We start from the raw sequence: 19,800 nt of genomic DNA on the forward strand, positions 1-19,800 counted from the left end.
TAGTTTGTTAAGCACAAAGATTTGTTTAAAAACTATTTCTAGGTTCAGTTCTAATTTCCAGCAAACTAATAAATGAACAATAATAACGAATTGTGGTCAAAAAACTTTGTAGTTATAGCCAAACTTAGTTTGAATAATCATTTTTGTAACATTTTAATCCTTTAATAATTTTCATATGTAAAGATATTTGTGTGTTGCTGTACATACTGTGTGTATTGGGCAATATGCAAGCGTTTGGACCTGCATAGGTGCATAACTAACGCGCTCTGCGCTGGACTTTAGACCAGCTTTTATTTGGTCAATGGCACTGCAATTTTACAGTTCCTTAAAATAGCAACACGCCCACAATGTGCCTTAACACACCTCCTTTTTAGACCAGCACACCCATGAGTCCTCAAAGTTGCCCAAATGAATTTGCTATTAAAACAACGTGAAGCAAAAGGGGAAAATTACAGTTGCGCTGGTCTGAAAATAGCAACAAATCACGCCATGCACATCTTGCACCTGGTGTATGATGGGTCCACAATTGGAAATTTTTGGATATATACACATTTTTTGAACCCTGTCAGTTTAATGCAGGCCATTTCAATGTTTGTACATAATTTAATTGTTTTGTTTTCAATGAAACCCAACGTCTTTCAAAATAAAAGGCTCCATTTGTGTAATGGTAAAGCTCTTGTGTGGTTGTAGTGTTTATGGTCCAATTCAGATGAGTTTTTTATAGTAATGCAGCATGTTACTTTGAGCAGTCAATATTTATCGAGTTCATTTTTGTTATGCAGTGACATTAAGTGCGTGTGTTAATACACCACATCCTGTGGTTTAGTGAAGTCTGATGATACCCATAAAAAACACATTCGATTTGTGCAATTTTACAGACACTTAGTGAATCTAGAATTAGCCCAGCAAGACTACAATGGTGCAACATACACTTGATTAGGCCATTTTAAAATGTATTTCTGATTGTTATACAGTCAGAGTTCTCCAGAGGAAAACAAAGGCTTACGATACTGTACATTTGTAACTGAAGATGGTTTTATGTGGTTTGTAAAGTCATAAGATAACAAATAAACTGCAGCTGAAGGAAGCTTAATGTGGTTTCTTGAAGGAAATCATGCAAGATAACGACAATCTATAACTGAAGTTGACTTAATGTTAGGTACTGTACAAATCGATTGAACCTTTTTTGAAGACAATTTCGATTTTAGACTCTTTAAGTAAACATTTATAGGACAATGACAGTAAAAGAAGCTTCGCAGATGACAATGTAGTCAAAATAAGCGCGCAATACAGGCACACAATATGTGTTTTTAGGAATCTATTATCGTATAAATGTCAAGGTGATCTCACAGCAAATGTTTTTCTAAAAATAAAATCTGTCAAATGTTTTATTTTTACAAATTGATATTTTAATAGGGCTTTTATTTGTTTTTTTATGTCAAGATAGTATCTCTGACACTTATTTGAGTTTTTGCGTCAATGAAATAAAATAAAAAATATAATAAAATAAACTGCAGTTAAAATAAATGTAAAAAATAATTTAAATAAATAATTAAAATAAATAAGTAAATAAATAAATGACACCTGTTTCTATTTAAGACATTGTATGTGGTTCAAATAAAATGTCAAAATATGAGTGAAATAGTATAAATAAATAAATAAACAAATAAGTATAGTATTACTGACACATATTTGAGCCTATGCATTAATAAAATTAATAATAATAATACATTATTATTATTATTATTAATAATTGATAATAAATAATTATTATTACACTATAAAATAATAATTTTATACCATAATAAAATAAAATTTTTGCACCATAATTCAGTGTCATAGATTTTTGTAAAATAAATAAATAAACAAAAAAAATTAAATAAATAACGCAACATATATATTTATTTGACCTGGATTTATTAAATATATGAAATATTTTTTGCTCATGCTAAATTTGCTAACAAATGGGTAAAACATATTTAAATGTATGTTTTTAAAACTACAAATAATGCACCAAGACTCTATGTTACAGAGATTGAAATTACTTGATATCTTTATCCCGCATATGAACTGGCTGCTCTTTTTTCTGTGCTAACTGACTGCAGCGCGCTTCACAGTTGCTGTCGATAGAGTTTAACTTACTGAACCAGGAACATGATTTTATGTAGGCCAGGTTCAGCTCTGAATATGATGACAGCCAAGTTTAAACGCTCAGATGTCTGATCCATGTAACACGACTACGACATTGCTCAACACTACTACCGCATTTTGCACAACTTCTGCTTTAGGAAAGAGGAAATGTACTGTCTCCTACTTAAAAACAAAATTAGACAAAGGGCCCTATCATATACCCGGCACAAGTGTGTGTTTTTTTTTTTTTTGCTATTTTGGATTGAAGTAAGTTTCATTTTCATATTATTAGCGCTTTGCTATTTTGAGGCAACTGGAATATACTGCACTGTTGACCAACTAAAAGCTGTTTTAAAGTCAATGGTCAATGGAGTTTTTATTTGTTATTTAAAGAGTGTTATGCACCTATGCGTGTCCAAAATGCACATACACATTGCTTATTACACACACAGGGATGTGCAGCAATACACAAATATAATTAAATAGGAAAAATTAAAGGATTTAAATGCTTAAATATTATTATAGTCTATATAAATAAAAAAATGCTACCTCTCCCATGCCTACTTCACCACACAAATGAAGATATTTTGAAGAATGTTGGCACCCATCGACTTTTATTCAGGGTTTTCACACTTCTTGAAAGTTATTGAACTTCATATACAGTTGAAGTAAGAATTATTAGCCCCCTTTACATTTTTTTCCTCTTTTTTACATATTTCCCAAATTATGCTTAACAGAGCACAGAATTTTTCACAGTATGTCTGATAATATTTTTTCTTCTGGAGAAAGGCTTATTTGTTTTATTTTGGCTAGCATAAAAGCAGTTTTTAATTTTTTAAACACTATTTTAGGGACCAAATTATTAGCTATATTTCTTTCCAATACTCTACAGAACAAACCATCGTTATACAATAACTTGCCTAATTACCCTAACCTGCCCAGTTACCCTAATTAACCTAGTTAAGCCTTTAAATGTAAATTTAAGCTGTATAGAAGTGTCTTGAAAAATATAGGAAAATATTATTTACTGTCATCATGGCAAAGATAAAAAAAATCCAATATTAGAAATGAGTTCTTAAAACTATTATGTTTAGAAATGTTTAAAATAAATCTTCTCTCCTCTAAACAGAAATTGGGGAAAAAATAAACAAGCGGTCTAATAATTCAAGGGGGCTAATAATTCTGACTTCTACTGTATATGCATTCTAGGCCTGGAAATTACTTAAAAACAAACATAAGTTGTTTAAAGCGATTGAATTAAATGTGAAATTGAATTGGTTTATGCTCTGATGTCAACAAATTATCTGTGCTGATGTCAAAAACCGAAAAGAAACTCTTAATTTAAGAATCAGAAGTGTAATACCTTGTACAATAGCAATGACAAATAATGCAGATTTTATCAACGTTTCAGAAGCTGAGTTTGAAATTTGTCAGTTTTTAAACAAATTTCATAAAAGTTCTTTGAACATGACTGTCAAAAGGAAAAAAAGATGTGCGTGTGCTTTTTTATGCCACTAATCACCGACTGAACCAGTTGGGTATTGTGCGCGAGTGTTGCTGTTGATATTGTTATAATTGTAATATTTAATAGTATTGTGATATTCAAGATTTTTGAAGCCATACAGCTCTGGATAACAGCAACCACTAGTCTTTTCTCCATCTATTAAAGACTCTATAGTCATTTTGACAACACAAACCAGGGCTCGAAATTAACCTTTTTTTTTGGTAGCACTCCTGCGCCTAACTTAAAAAATGTAGGTGCAATAGACAAAATTTAGTAGTACCCACTAAAGCACTGTTGCTACACGTTTTATATTAACAGATTCTATTAATAAACTCTTTAATTACAACTAACAAGTAAACAAAAATCTGCATGTGCTCACCGGCCCTGCATGCACTGCTTGATGTGAATAAGATGAACTGAATTAACAATAATAACTGTGCTGTTCTCACGGGTGCTGCTGTCTGATATTGCACAGATGAAATTGACATATAACTTATTACTTGCATGCGCCATTTTAATAGCAAAACCTGTCTTTTCATGAGCTGCAATGTCTAAGTGAATGCATGCTTTTTAGCGATGGTGAACGCGGTGTCAGTCGCACGACTGACAGCATCGTGATGATCAAATGAAGGTTTAAATAACGTTAGAACATCTCGTGCTTAAAATGTGTAAATGTGGCAAAAACTGTTAACTGAAAACTCCGTCCCTACGGCTTTACGGTGAATGCTTTATTCATTTTCATAGCGGACTTTAACCTCTGGAAGTCTTTAATGCACTCTTGGAAAAGTGTAAATGCTGAATTGACATTCAGCACATGATCACTAATCAGATCTGCCATTATTTGTAACTTTAGGTGGTTTCTAAAACTAAATCTGCCAATGTTGTTTTCATTCTCTCTTATCCAGACCTTTACGTTTTCGCGGCTGTAGCTCCCTGTCACCAGAACTGAGTGATTGACAGCTGATATTAACCAATTAATTTGCATTCTGTGCTAGCGCAGTGGGCCAATAAGAAGAGCTTGAAGGCGGGACAAGCATTGTAGGCTTTGTTGACAGCAGCAAGTTGACATGTCAACTGATTTAAACCATTCCTGAGCTCCGCGTCTGGTGTTATTAGTTGCAAAAATGCTTAATGCGTGAATGCCTCCTAAATCGGTACATGTGGTGAACGTTTTGCTGTGAAAACTGGTCGCATGACAATAATTTTGTGCACTCCTACAAATGCTCCCAAATATATTTTGAGGTCTCAACGATAAAATTCAGTGCGCATATGCGACCAAAACGGTCGCAATGTTGAGCCCTGTAAACACTGCTGTCACCTCAATGGAAACGAAAATGAAAAGATGAGACTGACGTAAGACTTTTTCAACTCAGATTTAACTTTTATTAACTGTGAGCGCACATCGTGCAATGGAAAAAACGCAAGGCACAGCAGGCAATTAAAATGCGAGTTGCGCAAGGCACATAAGCAGCGCGAGAAACCCTCATGGCCATTAGTAACCCATTTAAATGATGCGCCTCTCAACGCAAGAAGCGCGTTCGGTGTGATCAACCCCTAAAACGGTCAAACGTTTAGAAAATTGCTTTGACATTTTTATTGTAAATATTAAAGTTCCAGTGGAGTGCTTCGAAATATGCAATTTTAATTCGATGTTTGACTTAACCTCAACCAAAACATGACGAGAGGGTGGGACATAGATTAGCTCCTCCCCTTTTAAAAAAACAGCCAAAAGCGTTTTGTTTTATCACCGCTCTGCCAGTGAGAGCGCATTAAGTGAAAAGCAAATGAGAAGCGTTTAGAAGGGGGCGGGCATGTCAGATTCTAGAGAGCATTTGATTGGTTATGATGTGATCTGTAGTATGAAGTGACGTGAATAAAAACGTTTTTTTTAGGCGGAAGTGACAATTTACAAGCTTGACATGTTTATTTCAGTTTCATATCCCTCTAAATCTGAGTTTTGTCACTGTTTTGGAGCACACAAGCTTATAGATATCCTAAAAATTAATAATACTGTTACTAACATCTAAACAAACTTTTATTTTAATTTCATGGGATCTTTAAGTGTAAGTGAAATGTTAAGTACAGTAAGAAATTTCATGCTGCTGAATACGCCATTGTATGAATTACTAAGGTGCTTTATTTACAAGTAAGGGTGCTTTTAAAAGTCCTTAAAAGAGTGGAAACCCTGTTGATAATAGAAAAAAACTATAGACAACATTTTTCAGAATATCTTCATTTATGTTGAACAAAAGAAAACAATTGAAATAGGTTTTGAACATGTATTTTCAACAGCACGATTCACAAGTCCCCAAACAGCTCTGAATAAAGGCTGTGAACGTTACTTTGGCTCCACACAGACTGCCGTATAGGGATATCCTGAGATCTATACACCCAAATACCTTTTATGTATTCGCTAGAGTGGCATGATATTGGAATAAACTGACATTATAATAATAATTTTATGTATTTGATGTATTTTTATGTAAAATGATGTATTTTTGGCTGGACTATCTTTTTAAGTTAGAATATAGAGCCACACTTTTTTTGGTTGACACGAGGTGACAAAGTTTGGCATGAATGAACCATCTCCTTGAATTCATTTGATGCAGGACAAAACTAAACGGGTTATTTTGGACCTTGAAGCTTTTCAGTTGTTGTCTAGGAGGGGCGGACAGACAGTGACAGCTCTTAGGAAATGGTTTAGCACTCTCCAAAATAGACACAACAAACCCCCGGCCCACACAACAGAGGACAAGTCGTGAGTCTGAGCTGAAATGATTGCTGAAGATACCAGACTAACAGGGCGAACGCTAGGGCTGCAAAATGTATCACTTCTGCATCGATATACAGATGATGTCAGAGTTATTAGCCACCCTGTATATTTTTTCCCTACTTTGTTTATCATAATTTATGCACTTTATACCAAGAATCCCAGTAAATTTAAGTCATCTTGTTCAATGACGTATATATCGTATAAAAATAATTATCATAAAATAAAATATTTCATAAATTAAATTAAATAAAAAAGCATAAAATAATTGTTATAATGTCAGTTTATTCCAATATCATGTCACTCTAGCGAATACATAAAAGGTATTTGGGTGTATAGATCTCAGGATGTCCCTATACGGCGGTCTGTGTGGAGCCAAAGTAACGTTCACAGCCTTTATTCAGAGCTGTTTGGGGACTTGTGAATCGTGCTAAAAATCAAATCAGAGCTCTATTTAAAGATTTCCAGTCACACGTTTTGTTTTGTTGAGAAAGCCATGTGAGAAATCTACCTGCGTTATTCTGGAGCTGTTATGTTTCAGTGTAATATTTCAGGTGAATATTCCATGCATATTTTAAGCATGTGCTGAAAATAATAAAGCCAGGCCGTGCAGTAAGCCAGTATGGAATTGTACTGTATGATAAATACATATTAAAAAATACATACACTGCCGGACAAGAGTTTGGGGTCAGTTTTTTTTCTTTCATTTTTTTTTGTTAAAGAAAATGATTTGTTTCTCAATGCAGCATTTATTAAATGTAAAAAAAAGTTTAATTGTTAAATATTTATTACAATTTAAAATAACTGCTTTCTTATTGTATGTAGTTTCAAATGAAATTATTACTTCAGTCATTATTGCTTTTATTACTATTACCATTAATAATAATAATAATAATAATAATAATAATAATAATAATAATAATTAATATTAGAGTAATTTTTGAAGGATCATGTGACTCTGAAGCTTTAACTTCATCTTTAAAATCACTGGAATAAATAATTAAATTAAATTATAAACTACTTTTGAACAGTTATTTTATAGTGCAATAACATTTCACAATTTTACACATGGCGACGCGGTGGCGCAGTTGGTAGCGATCTTGCCTCACAGCAAGAAGGTCGCTGGTTCGAGTCTCGGCTGGGTCCATTGGCATTTCTTTGTGGAGTTTGCCTGTTCTCCCCGTGTTGGTGTGGGTTTCCTCCGGGAGCTCCGGTTTCCTCCACAAGACATGTGGTATAGGTGAATTGGATAAGCTTAATTGTCCGTAGTGTATGTGTGTGAATGAGAGTGTATGGGTGTTTTCCAGTGATGGGTTGCAGCTGGAAGGACATTCGCTGTGTAAAACATCCGCTGCGTAAAACCCCAGATTAATAAAGGGACTAAAGCCGAAAAGAAAATGAATGAAGGAATGAATTTTACAATTTTGTATTTCTGATTAAATAAAAAAAAAACGAAGAAGAAAAAATATTATCAGACATACTGTGAAAATTTCCTTGCTCTGTTAAACATTGTTAAGGAAATATTTAAAAAAGAGGAAAAAAGGGGGCTAATAATTCTGACTTTAACTGTGTGTGTGTGTGTGTGTGTGTGTGTGTGTGTGTGTGTGTGTGTGTGTGTGTGTGTGTGTGTGTGTGTATATATATATATATATATATATATATATATATATATATATATATATATATATATATATATATACTCAAATGCATAAAAAGCCTTTTTTTGATCTTAAAAACTTTAAGCAGGTTTAGAACAGGTAAGTGGGAAGTAAATGAGCTTTTCATAATAAGAGAAAAAGTCTAAAGTAAAGGCATGTGGTGTGAATTTTTTAGACTTAATAATTAGTTAGTTTTACAAGAAATAGATTTTTTAAAATGTATCTTTGGTTACAAAAAACTCTGTCAAGAAAATGTGGAAACAAACACGGGTGTTACAGGACTTTTATTTATCTTTTGAACCTGTTACTGCTTTGTTTACACTGTCTGAAGAGGGTTTTTTTGCTAGAGTATGTGTGTGTAGCCGTCAGACGTCTCTCGCTCAAAGAAAAACAGACAGATGGAGAGCACTTGCTGTGACACGACGGCGTCTTAATAGTAATCACAGTTTACACAGTAAAAGGCCTTAACACTTCAAGGCTCATCATATTTCATCATGTGTGACACTTGTAAATTACACCACAGCCTTGTAAACGTGAGGATATCCACATGCTCGGGTCAAAATCCAAGTGAATTGTCTTACAGGACAAAGGTTTTAAAGGAAGACTCCACTTTTGTTTTTGAAAATAGGCTCATTTTACAACTCATCTGGAGTTAAATATTTCAGTTTTAGCATTTTTGAATCCATTCAGCTGATCTTTGGGTCTGGCTGGAGCACTTTTAGCTTAGCTTAGCATAGATGATGGAATCGGATTAGACCATTAGCATCTCTCTCAAAAGTTTTAAAAAATTATTAAAGTAAATACAAACAGTTTTCCAATTTAAAGCTGAAAATTTCCTATCATAACATTGTGTGCTTAGACCGACGGAAAATGAAGAATTGCTATTTTCTTGCTGTAGTTCCTATAGATGCTATACCTAAACTTGCTATTTTCTAGCTGTAGTTCCTAGCCATATTGAACTAGAAACTACAAACTTTTAATTTGTTGTCAGTCGGTCTTAGTACAATTTGTGAATCCATTCAGCTGATCTCTGGGTTTGGCAGGAGCACTTTTAGCTTAGCTTAGCATAGATCATTGAATCTGATTAGACCATTAGCATCACTCTCAAAAATTGTAAAAAAAAAACTATTTTAAATAAACAAAACTGTTTTACTATTTAAAGCCTGACAATTCTGTAAATACATTGTGTACTAAGACTGATGGAAAATGAAAAGTTGCTATTTTCTTGCTATAATTCCTAAAGACGCTATCTAGCTATATGTGCTATTTTAGCTATAGTTCCTAGCCATATTGACCTAGAAAACAACAGTGTTTCATTTTTCGTCACTCTTACTACACAAAGTAATTACAGAGGGTCAGGATTTAAATAGTATAATTATATATTTTTTTCAATTTTTAGCAAGATGCTAATGGTCTAATCCAAGTCAGTGATATATGCTAAGCTAAGCTAAAAGTGCTCCTACGGAGATCAGGTGTGTGGATTCAAAAATGGGAAAACTCAACTATTTACACTATTTTAACTCTCTGATTGTTTAACTCTTTAACCAAAATCTATAACTCTTAAACTTCAGTGTTCTCTTAAGCATTTAGTTTAAGCTTGTGTAAGTGTGGAGTTAAATAGTTGACTTTTAACATTTTTTAATAAATTCAGCCAATCTCTGGGTTTTGAGGGAGCACTTTTAGCTTAGCTTAGCATAGATCATTGAATCGAATTAGACCATTAGCATCTGATGCAAAAATTAAAACAATTATAAAAAAACTAAATAGTAGTTTTCCCATTTAAATCTGGAATTGTCTGTAGTTACAATGTGTACTAAGACCGACGGAAAATCAAAAGTAGCTATTTTCTTGCTATAGTTCCTATAGTCGCTATCTTGCTATAGTTACACTTTTCTATCTATAGTTCCTAGTCGTATTGACCTAGAAGCAAATTTTCATTTTCCATCGGTCTTAGTAACAGTGTAATTACAGTAGGGTCAGGCTTTAAAAAGTAAAAGGATCTTTTTTGCAGGTTTGGCGGGAGCACATTTGGCTTAGCTTAGCATAGATCATTGAATCAGATTAGACCATTAGCATCTTGCTTAAAAAAAAAATAAAAAAAAAACTAAAAACAAAATTTTTCTTATATAAAGCTGGAATCTTTTGTAATTACAATGTGTACCTTGACCGACAGAAAATGAAAAGTTGCTAGTTTATAGCTATAGTTCCTATAGATGCTATCTAGCTATGGTTCCTAGTCATTTTGACCTAGAAAATGGCAACATTTCATTTTACGTCAGTTTTAGTACACAGTGTAATTACAGAAGGGTCAGGCTTTAATAGTAAAATTATGTTTTTTGCGATTTTTAAGTGAGATGCTAACGGTCTAATCTGATTCAATGATCTATGCTAAGCTAAGCTAAAAGTGCTTCCGCAATGTCCTACCCCCGATTCAAAAAGTAAGTAGCACATTTTGATGGTGCAATATTCTACCCATCAGTCTGTCCTACCACTGTAAGTTTTAACGTTGAGTAGTGTGATATGAAGCTGTAATATCGCCCCAACATACCTAATCCCTAACCCCAACCTCAGAACCATTCAAATACAGTGTTGATAGCATAATCTGAAGTGTAGGATAAAATGTCAGGACACTGGAGATCGGCTGAATGGATTTAAAAACACAACTGTTTATCTCTGTTTAGACTTTTTTTAATTGTTTAACTCTCAATTGTTTAACTCAACGTAAAAATAATATTGAATGTTCCTTAAAGATTTCAGCTGAAGCTCTTGTAGTTTCACGATCATGTCATGTCAGAAAATGTTAGCCTTGGCTCTAAATATCTGTAGGTTTTTCTTTATAATGTATAGTAATTCACCAATTTCCTCTTCCTCTCTTAGTTTCTCCATCATCGACCGTAGCAAAATGCCCCTGGGAGAGGATGGACCCTCTTGGAAAAAGAAAACAGCGAACATCAAGGATATCTATGACTTCAAAGAGGTTTTGGGCACGTAAGTTAATAAAATCTTTCACTTCCAACTCAGAAGCTCTACAAAAGCTACCGCTGCTGTGTGTTTTTAGCTGACGGCAGGCGTTTGTTCTTGACATTAATCATACTTGACTTTATTGAATTAGGTTAGAGTTTTGTGCTGAGGAACTTTTTGTGTTGACCTTTTGCAGATGTGGCACTTTCCTGCACGGTCACGACGCTTGCTTGGTGAAGCAGGATTTTAATGGACTTTTAATAGGGAACGTTTAGTATTTAGACTCATCCTGATGGTTCATTATGTGTAATGTGGAAATTATGAATTGTGCCTCATTTACAAGTAGAAGTGTTAAAGGTACAGAAATGTAAGCAGGCTGTTGAATTCAATGGGTGGGGAAGCCTGACATTCTTTAGAGAGAAACACTGTGCTATGAATAGGGATGTGCAATAGGATGATATACAGTTGTTATATGTTATATTTCCGTCTGGAGAAAGTCTTATTTTGTGTTTGGTTTGACTGGAATAATTTAAAAAAAGTTTTGGTCAATATTTATTTTAAGTTCAATATTATATTGCCTACAGAAAAAAAAACACTTTTATACAAGACAATAGCCACTTTCACACATACAGACTTTTCCGGAAAATTACCGGCAATTTTCCGGAAAGGTTGTATGTGTGAACAGGTCCTTTTTGAAAATACTGGTAAATTCGTTCTGGCTATTTTGCGGAAAGAGAAGTTGTAACATTACTGGTAGTTTGCCGGAATGCTGCGCTGTGTGAACGCAGAAGGAAGATTGCCGGAAAGAGCGCGTGCATGTCTAGAACGTGCTGATGTGGGCAGTGGCGCCCCCAGAAAATTTTCTTAGGGGTGGCCAAGTAAGGCCACAACAAATCTTGTGGTGGCACACAAAAAAATTATGAATTGTGTATATATTGTGAATAAAGAGTAATGTTATATTTTTGTTTTTGGTAAAATAAATAATGACGTTTTAATGAATTCCAATAATTACTCTTGAAATATTGTAATTTATTCCGCAAGTACAAGTGCAAGCCAAATAAAAATCAATATTTAGTCTAAAACCTCTATCAGGTAAGTTATTTCTTGTACAACATACAACATATGCCATGTCTAACATTAATGAATTATGAATAATGAATATGATTAACGAATGAATTAATAAACCAAACAAAACCCCAAAAAATTGTGAAAAGCAGATTTCAAAATGCATCTAGTGATTTATTTTGGATTTGTGCTTTTCAATCAGATGAAACACAACTTTCTCATTTCAAAAATAATAATTTCTTAATAAAGAGTGTGCAATCTCAGTGAATCAGCTTCGTCAGTGGCGCTGATCAATCCACAATAATTTAGTGGCTGCATTTTATTTATTCATTTATTTATTGAATAAAAAAACAGGGGTGGCCAGAGTTTACACAAGGGTGGCCGTGGCCACCCCTGGCCAGCCCTTGGGGGCGCCTCTGGATGTGGGACGTCTTCTTTATCCAATCAGAACAGTCAGACGCATTCACGTCCGCGCGGTTTATGAGTATATTTTTTCAGACACATTTAGCTGCTAGAAATTAGTCAGATAACGATTATATGTTCATCTTAATGCCAACCGTGTAAATAATTATCGATAAGATGCTTCTGATAAGCCGTTGTTTGTTTACCTTCAAGCTTTGCGTGTGCCCGTGAAACAGCCCATGGGCACACACACATATCATGTACATCTCGACATGTGAAAGTGTTTCTCTATATGTTTTCATCGAAGTAGTTCACAACACTGATCCATCCACAGAGTTTGTGATGTGGTCAAATGTTTACAAATACAAGCGCAGCCGTTTAGAGCTCATTTCTGGTTAATGATGTCAGAATTTACCGGTATTTTGGAATGGATGTGTGAATGCTCTTTTCCGGAAAAATTCCGCAACGTCCTCGCCTGTGTGAACAGCGCTTTTTTTGATTTTACCGGTAAAGTCGTTCCGGAAATTTTCCAGATATTTACCGATATCACTGTGTGAAAGGGGCTATTGCCTAATTATACTAAATTACCTAATTAACATAACCTAGTTAAAATGGCTGGAAACCCCTCTAAAACCAGGCTGGTCAACCAGCAAAAACCAGCCAACCAGCCTAGGCTGGTTTGAGCTGGATTTTTCAGTAGGGTTAAACCATAACAAATTAAAAAAATAACCGTTTAACAAATTAACAAATTATCAGAAGCATAGACTCCTCATAAAACCGCCTGGATTGTTTCACACCAAAACGACAGCCGCATGTGAGCAGTAGTGGGAACAGTCTCAATGCAGTCAGAAATGAGAATATCTGGTCTGTTTCAAAGAAACTACTCATTTGTTGAAGTGCGACGGAGAACTTTTGGTTCAATCCCGAGTTTCAATTTGTGTCAGTAACGTAACGAAACAACCAAGGTCTCGTTTTGGAATAAATTCATTTCACAACTCCCTTAGAGTTAAACAGTGTACCAATTTTGAATCCAATCAGCCGATCTCTAGGAATGGCAGGAGCACTTTTAGCCTAGCTTAGCATAATTCATTGAATCAGATTAGACCATTAGCATCTCACTCAAAAATTACAAGAGTTTGAACTCAACTGTTTAAAGTCAACATGAACCGGAAGCTGCGCCCGTTTGTTTTCTGTACTCCTAGAGAAACAGAATATTTAATGAGAAAACAGTGGGCGTGGCTTGTTTTTTCTACTGCAAGCTGATTGGATGTAGTAAAGTAGGCATTTCATTCAGAGAGATCTAGAAAAGGGTTTGGAGAGAGTTACTACAACCTAACAGACTCCTCCTGCTCAACATTTAGGTGTGTTGACTGACAGCTGGAGGGGCGTGGTTAAGTATGTTAGCCACGCCCAATACCTCTTACAGACCTAATCTGAAAATTTGACAGAAAACAAACAGCAAGTGCATTTTCAGATTTCAATTTCAGATTACCAGAGCAAACCATTTTCTTAATGACATGCACAGATGAATTGTTCACCACAGAATTAGCATTATGAGCTAACAAAATCAGCATGGTTAGTTTTGATTTCATTTGTACTTTGAGATACTCACAATTCATTCTTTCTCCTCGCGTTCAGTTCAGATAAAATAAAATACAGAAGCAGAAGCATTATATAACTGTATTTTCAGATTCAAACCCTGCGGTCTCTCATTAAACACTTCCACATGCTGCACTCGGAGCCAGTTTAAAGACTGGGGGCCATTGTTAGGGCTGAGCTTTCTATTTTTTCCGCTTTGGCATGCTCGGATATCGGGTCTGTGGATGACCCTTGCTCTCCTCAAACAGTGACAGGAGTGGGAAAACTCAGAGGCAGCATTTCAGGCCTGCATTCGGTGTCTACACTGACATCATGTCTGCTGTGAGAGTTTCAGACAGGAGAGAAGGGGGGAACTGCGCTTTCGTTTATTTCCACCGCTTCAATAAGGTTTGATTAATGAGAATGCGGAAAGACGTGTTACAGAATAAACATATTAACTTTATTCAAATGAGCCTGTTTCGTTTTAATGGTCGCTGATCATTCGCTTAGTCAGAATGTCAGCATTTGCTAAGGTCAGTTTTGTATGTTGTCCAGGCTTGTTCGGGGACAGATCAACAGCTCTGCGTCGTTCAACTGCGAGTTCATCGTGGGTTGGTTGTCTTGGCAACAAGAGGAGACACTTTCCATATGGACTATAACTGTTGCTATGGAAACAAAGTTTTTATTTTCTATTAATAATCCGGCGGGTAAATGTGTAAGCATCGAGAGCCTCAATGTTCTGTCTCATGGAAATGTTTTTGTTGGGGTTTTTTGGGGGGTGGTGGAGGGATTTCGTCCAGTCTGTAATGCTCTGCTCCATTTCACTGTTTGACTCTCTTGCGGTGGATTTTACACAGCTCCTCATCAACTCTGGGACTATACAAACCCTTTAAACACACTCAGCCAGTCTCATTAAATCGAGCTCTTAAACTGGAGACTGTATCAGTATAATGTCAAGCTGTTATATGCTTCACTTAAACTGCTATTGATTCATCGAGTGAGAGAGAAACTCAGGAAATGTACGTTAGAAAATCCTAAACCATTTCCTTTGGCGTGGATTCATATAAGCCTGCAGCAGTGGTGTAAAATAACAAATTACAAATACTCAAACTACTGTCATTGAGTAGTTTTTCTTAGAAATTGTCATTTTATTAAGTAGTTTTAAAAGTGTGTACTTTTACTTTCCTTTGAGTACATTTTTACTGCAGTATCAGTGCTTTTACTAAACTACTTTCCTTCAATCTGCAGTCACTACTTTACTTTTCTTGTCTATGAGGATTAAAAACATCAGTCCAGTCCAGGGACATCGCACATAGAAGGTAAATCGGATCTAACTAAACCAGGGGCGTTGCTAGACATAAAGCTCTACTGGGGCACAGCACCGCCTTCACAAAACATAAATAAATAAATAAATTAATTAATAAATTAATAAAAAAATAAATAAAATACATATATATATATATATATATATATATATATATATATATATATATATATATATATATATATATATATATTTATATATATATATATATATATATATATATATATATATATATATATATATATATATATATGTATATATATATATATATATATATATATATATATATATATATATATATATATATATATATATATATGTGTGTGTGTGTGTGTGTGTGTGTGTGTGTGTGTGTGTGTGTGTGTGTGTGTGTGTGTATATATTTATATCTATATGTATATATATTTTTATATATATATATATATATATATGTGTGTGTGTGTGTGTGTGTGTGTGTGTGTGTGTGTGTGTGTGTGTGTGTGTGTGTGTGTGTGTGTGTGTGTGTGTGTGCGCGTGTGTGTGTGTGTATGTATATATTTATATTTATATCTATATATATATATATATATATATATATATATATATATATATATATATATATATATATATATATATATATACATACATATATAGTTAAAGTCAGAATTGTTAGATATATATATATATGCGCCAAAATAGTTGGCGATTCATTCTGCTGTGGTGACCCCTGGTATATAAAGGACTAAGCCGAAGGAAAATGAATGAATACACACACACACACATACATACATACAAATATATATATATATATATATATATATATATATATATATATATATATATATATATATATATATATATATATATATATATATATATATATATATATATATATATATATATATAAAATATATATATATTTATATATATATATATATATATATATATATATATATATATATATATACATACATTTTCAATGATCTATGATTTTCTTATTTTAATCTATCTTGCTGTTTTTATTTTATTTTAGTCTGCTCGAGTTAGGTTCAAATTATTTTTTATTTTAGTTAGTTTTAATTTGTTTAGCTTTTTTGCATCAAAAATATTTCTAGTAATTCTAATAGTAATTATTCAAGTAATTATAATGATTATACATATTTTATTTAAACAACTAAATTAATATACAAAATGCAAATAAATAAATGCAAATAAATCCAAGTAAAACAGTATTGCATGCATACATTGCTTCCATCAGCGTTGGTTTGGTTGCACAGAGAATAACGTCTTTATTCTGGGATTACCACTCTAAATAAATAAATCTCAAAGTATTTACTGGGGCACTGGCGATTTTTACTGGGGCATGTGCGCATGTGTGGGGTCTAGCGAAGCCCCTGTACTGAACTACCTCAAGACATGGGCGATTTATAATTGCAGCAAACTGTTTGGAAGTTTTAAAAGTTTCCAAAAAAATGTCCTTAATCTTTACACGCATTGACCCAGAGACTGTTTAGATGCATATCACTTATAAGAAGATGACGGATATTTACTGTATGATGACCGAAATGGCCTTAAACACCCAGCAGGCACAAGACGTCAACATGACGTCAGATTGACGTTGCACCTCAACCTCGTGGGGACGTTGCATTTTGTTTAGAAATTAAAATTGGGTTGACGTCAGAACTTCAGGATGATGTCAATGTCCGACATCCAACCTAAAATCAACCAAATATTAACGTCTAATGATGTTACAGCTTGACATTGTGTGGACGTTAGCACTATGACGTCTATTAGATGTTGAATTCGGTTGTCATACGTGATGAACACATTTCAGTATTTGACGTCAATATGATGTTGATTTAAGATGCTGGCTTAATGTTGAATTATGGTAACTATCTAACCAAAAATGACAGAGAGATTAAAAAAAAGTGTGCTTTCTACAGGTGGTTTGTCAAGCCCACTCACCTTGTGTGAGACACACTCAGAATTGCATAACGTTTTAAACTTGTCATGTCGTGTGGTGGCCGAAGGGAAGAGGGTTCAACCCACTACTACCTAATGGAGTATCTTGTATTCTTGGTGTATTGAGATTCTCATGAAGTATTGTTTGCTCGACCTGTATCCAAGGGAAACAGACTGTATTTAGCTTTGGGGCGGAGGCTGTTTGTTTAATTGGGTTTGAACAGTTGTTGATGTACTTGACGCTGAAAACTGTCATGCTTTTCAGCTCTCCGCCCAGTCCCTCGTGCCCTGCTCGCATGTAGATCTCCTGCAAACTCGGTTTATAAACACCATAATGACTTCCTTGAGTAAATGTTTGACTAAGCGACTCCCGTGGACGCTCTTTCAGATTAAACAGAATGTTTTTTTTTTTTTTTTGAGGACGTCGTTAAGAGGGTTGTGTAATCTTCGCTAAGTACACATAATTGAAACGCTCAGCAAATGTACATTAGACTTAAATTCTTGGGATGGCGGTGTCAGCGAGCGTGTTATTCAGAGTTTATGGACACAGTTTCTTCTGCGGCTTGAGATTTAGGGCTTGATGTCTCTGTGTGGATTGAAGGAGGTCACTATATGAAGCCTTCATACTATATTATCATATAAAGCGCGGAAAATATTGAAGACGTCATGTTTTTTTCCTGGGAATAATATTTCTGAAGGAGCTGTTGACATGGAAATGAACCAGATTTTGGTAAAAACCCAAACAATACGATACAATGAGTTATAACAAGAGAATGACACAAGGAGAAAGTACTGATCTACTGAAGCGTATTTAACACTTTATATAAAAGGCTTTTTTGGTGATGGCAGCTTAAAGATGCCTCTTATATGGAGAATAAAGTCACATACATTACTTAGATGTGAGTATTTCTTAGGTGTGACTATCAAATCTGATCTTTAATTTGTATTCTCTATTGGATTCAGATCAGGTGATTGGCTGGGCCATTCTACAGCTTGATTTTCTTCTTCTGAAAGCATTTGAGAGTCTCCTTGGCTGTGTTTTGGATCATTGTCTTGCTGAAATTCCCACCCTGGTTTCATCTTCACCCTCCTGCTAATGTAGATGTTGAACTGAAGCAGCTGATATTCATTTACACTAACGAAGGGCAGAAGGTTGAATGTCTGGTTCCATTTTGTGGCCGCTGTCCCTTTAGACCAGTGGTTCTCAAATTTTTTTAATCAAGTACCACCTCAGAAAAAAATTGTCTCTCCAAGTATCACCATAATGAGCAGCATTGAAATACAGTAGTGTAGTAAGCCCAGTAAAGCAGCTACAGTTCTAAAACCTGGCAGATTCATTTCTACTATTTCGAATATTTATTATTGTCAGCCATTTTTAACATTATAAATAGTCTGAACGTTAACACTGTTCTGTGCTTATATTTAAAAAAAAAAACAAACAAAAAACTGAAAACATCAACATTTAAATAAAAAATATGTCATATTCATATATAAATCAGTTTTAATACGTTTTGAAATATATGTAGCATGTACAAATGACACATTTGATATCTCTGTGTACCACTAGAAGGAAGCCCGTGTACCACTAGTGGTACACGTACCACAGTTTGAGAACCACTGCTTTAGACAATACTTGCCCAGCAAATCATGTTTGTTTTTCTTGGTGTCAAATTGACCCCATACAAAACTGTGTTCCTTTGCTAAAATAAATAGTTTTTCTTTTCATTTGTTATAAATAACAAAAATATATACTAATAACAAGTGCAAAACTAATAAAACAACAAAAATATAAATACTCGTCCAATTATAGGTGTAACAGTGAGTTTTCATGCTGATTTGTAAATTATAGTTATGCAATAGGTAATCTGTATGTACCCTGTAAAAACTTACAGATTGTTTACTCGGTTTAAAATTGTAAGTTAGATGGAAATATTTTTGAGCTCAGAATGAAATTTGCTCATAAAAACGATTTAACTGTATGTTTGGAACTGTTTATTCAATGAAAGAAAAAAATCAGTTGAGGAGACTGAATTTTGATTTCTTCATTTGAGAGTTTACCACTGTAAAAAATAAAAAGCTGGTTAACTTAAAATTTTACAGCAACCAGCTGAAAGAAATTTTGAGTTTATTAAGCTTCAGTGGTTAAAGTTGTGCCAATTATTTCAAAAAGTATGACTTAAAACCAACCCAGGCTCATTCTAAAAACGTAGTCCCATGGATGTTTCTGGAGACCGCAAAATACGTCCCGGGAGGTACGTATTTGTGCAGTTTTTGTTTTTGCGAATCTGCGAGAGGCCGCTGTGCGCGCTTTTTTGCCTCAAACATCTGTTTTGAGTGCCGTTCGCCGAACCCGCCAGAGGCCGCTGTCGAACGACCTCCAGTCTGTCTGTCTGTCTGAATGACAGAATAATTGACAGTGCGACCAGCCAATCGGCCGACCCACCCTTCCTCCTCCTTCCCTTAACCC

General features: G+C 34.4%; 1 protein-coding gene across 2 annotated transcripts in view; it reads left to right on the top strand.

The window, feature by feature from the left end:
• camk1b (calcium/calmodulin-dependent protein kinase Ib) overlaps positions 1-19,800 on the top strand; it is a 104,738-nt gene that overhangs the window by 17,772 nt on the left and 67,166 nt on the right. For both annotated transcript variants that reach the window (XM_001333889.7, XM_021479696.3), the window contains one exon: positions 10,940-11,050. In XM_001333889.7, the coding sequence (XP_001333925.1) occupies positions 10,965-11,050 (86 nt within the window). In that variant the 5' untranslated portion in view covers positions 10,940-10,964. The remainder of the gene's footprint in view (positions 1-10,939; positions 11,051-19,800) is intronic.

The sequence above is a fragment of the Danio rerio genome, chromosome 11 (assembly GCF_049306965.1).
Source record: "Danio rerio strain Tuebingen ecotype United States chromosome 11, GRCz12tu, whole genome shotgun sequence".
NCBI classification, from domain to species: domain Eukaryota; kingdom Metazoa; phylum Chordata; class Actinopteri; order Cypriniformes; family Danionidae; genus Danio; species Danio rerio.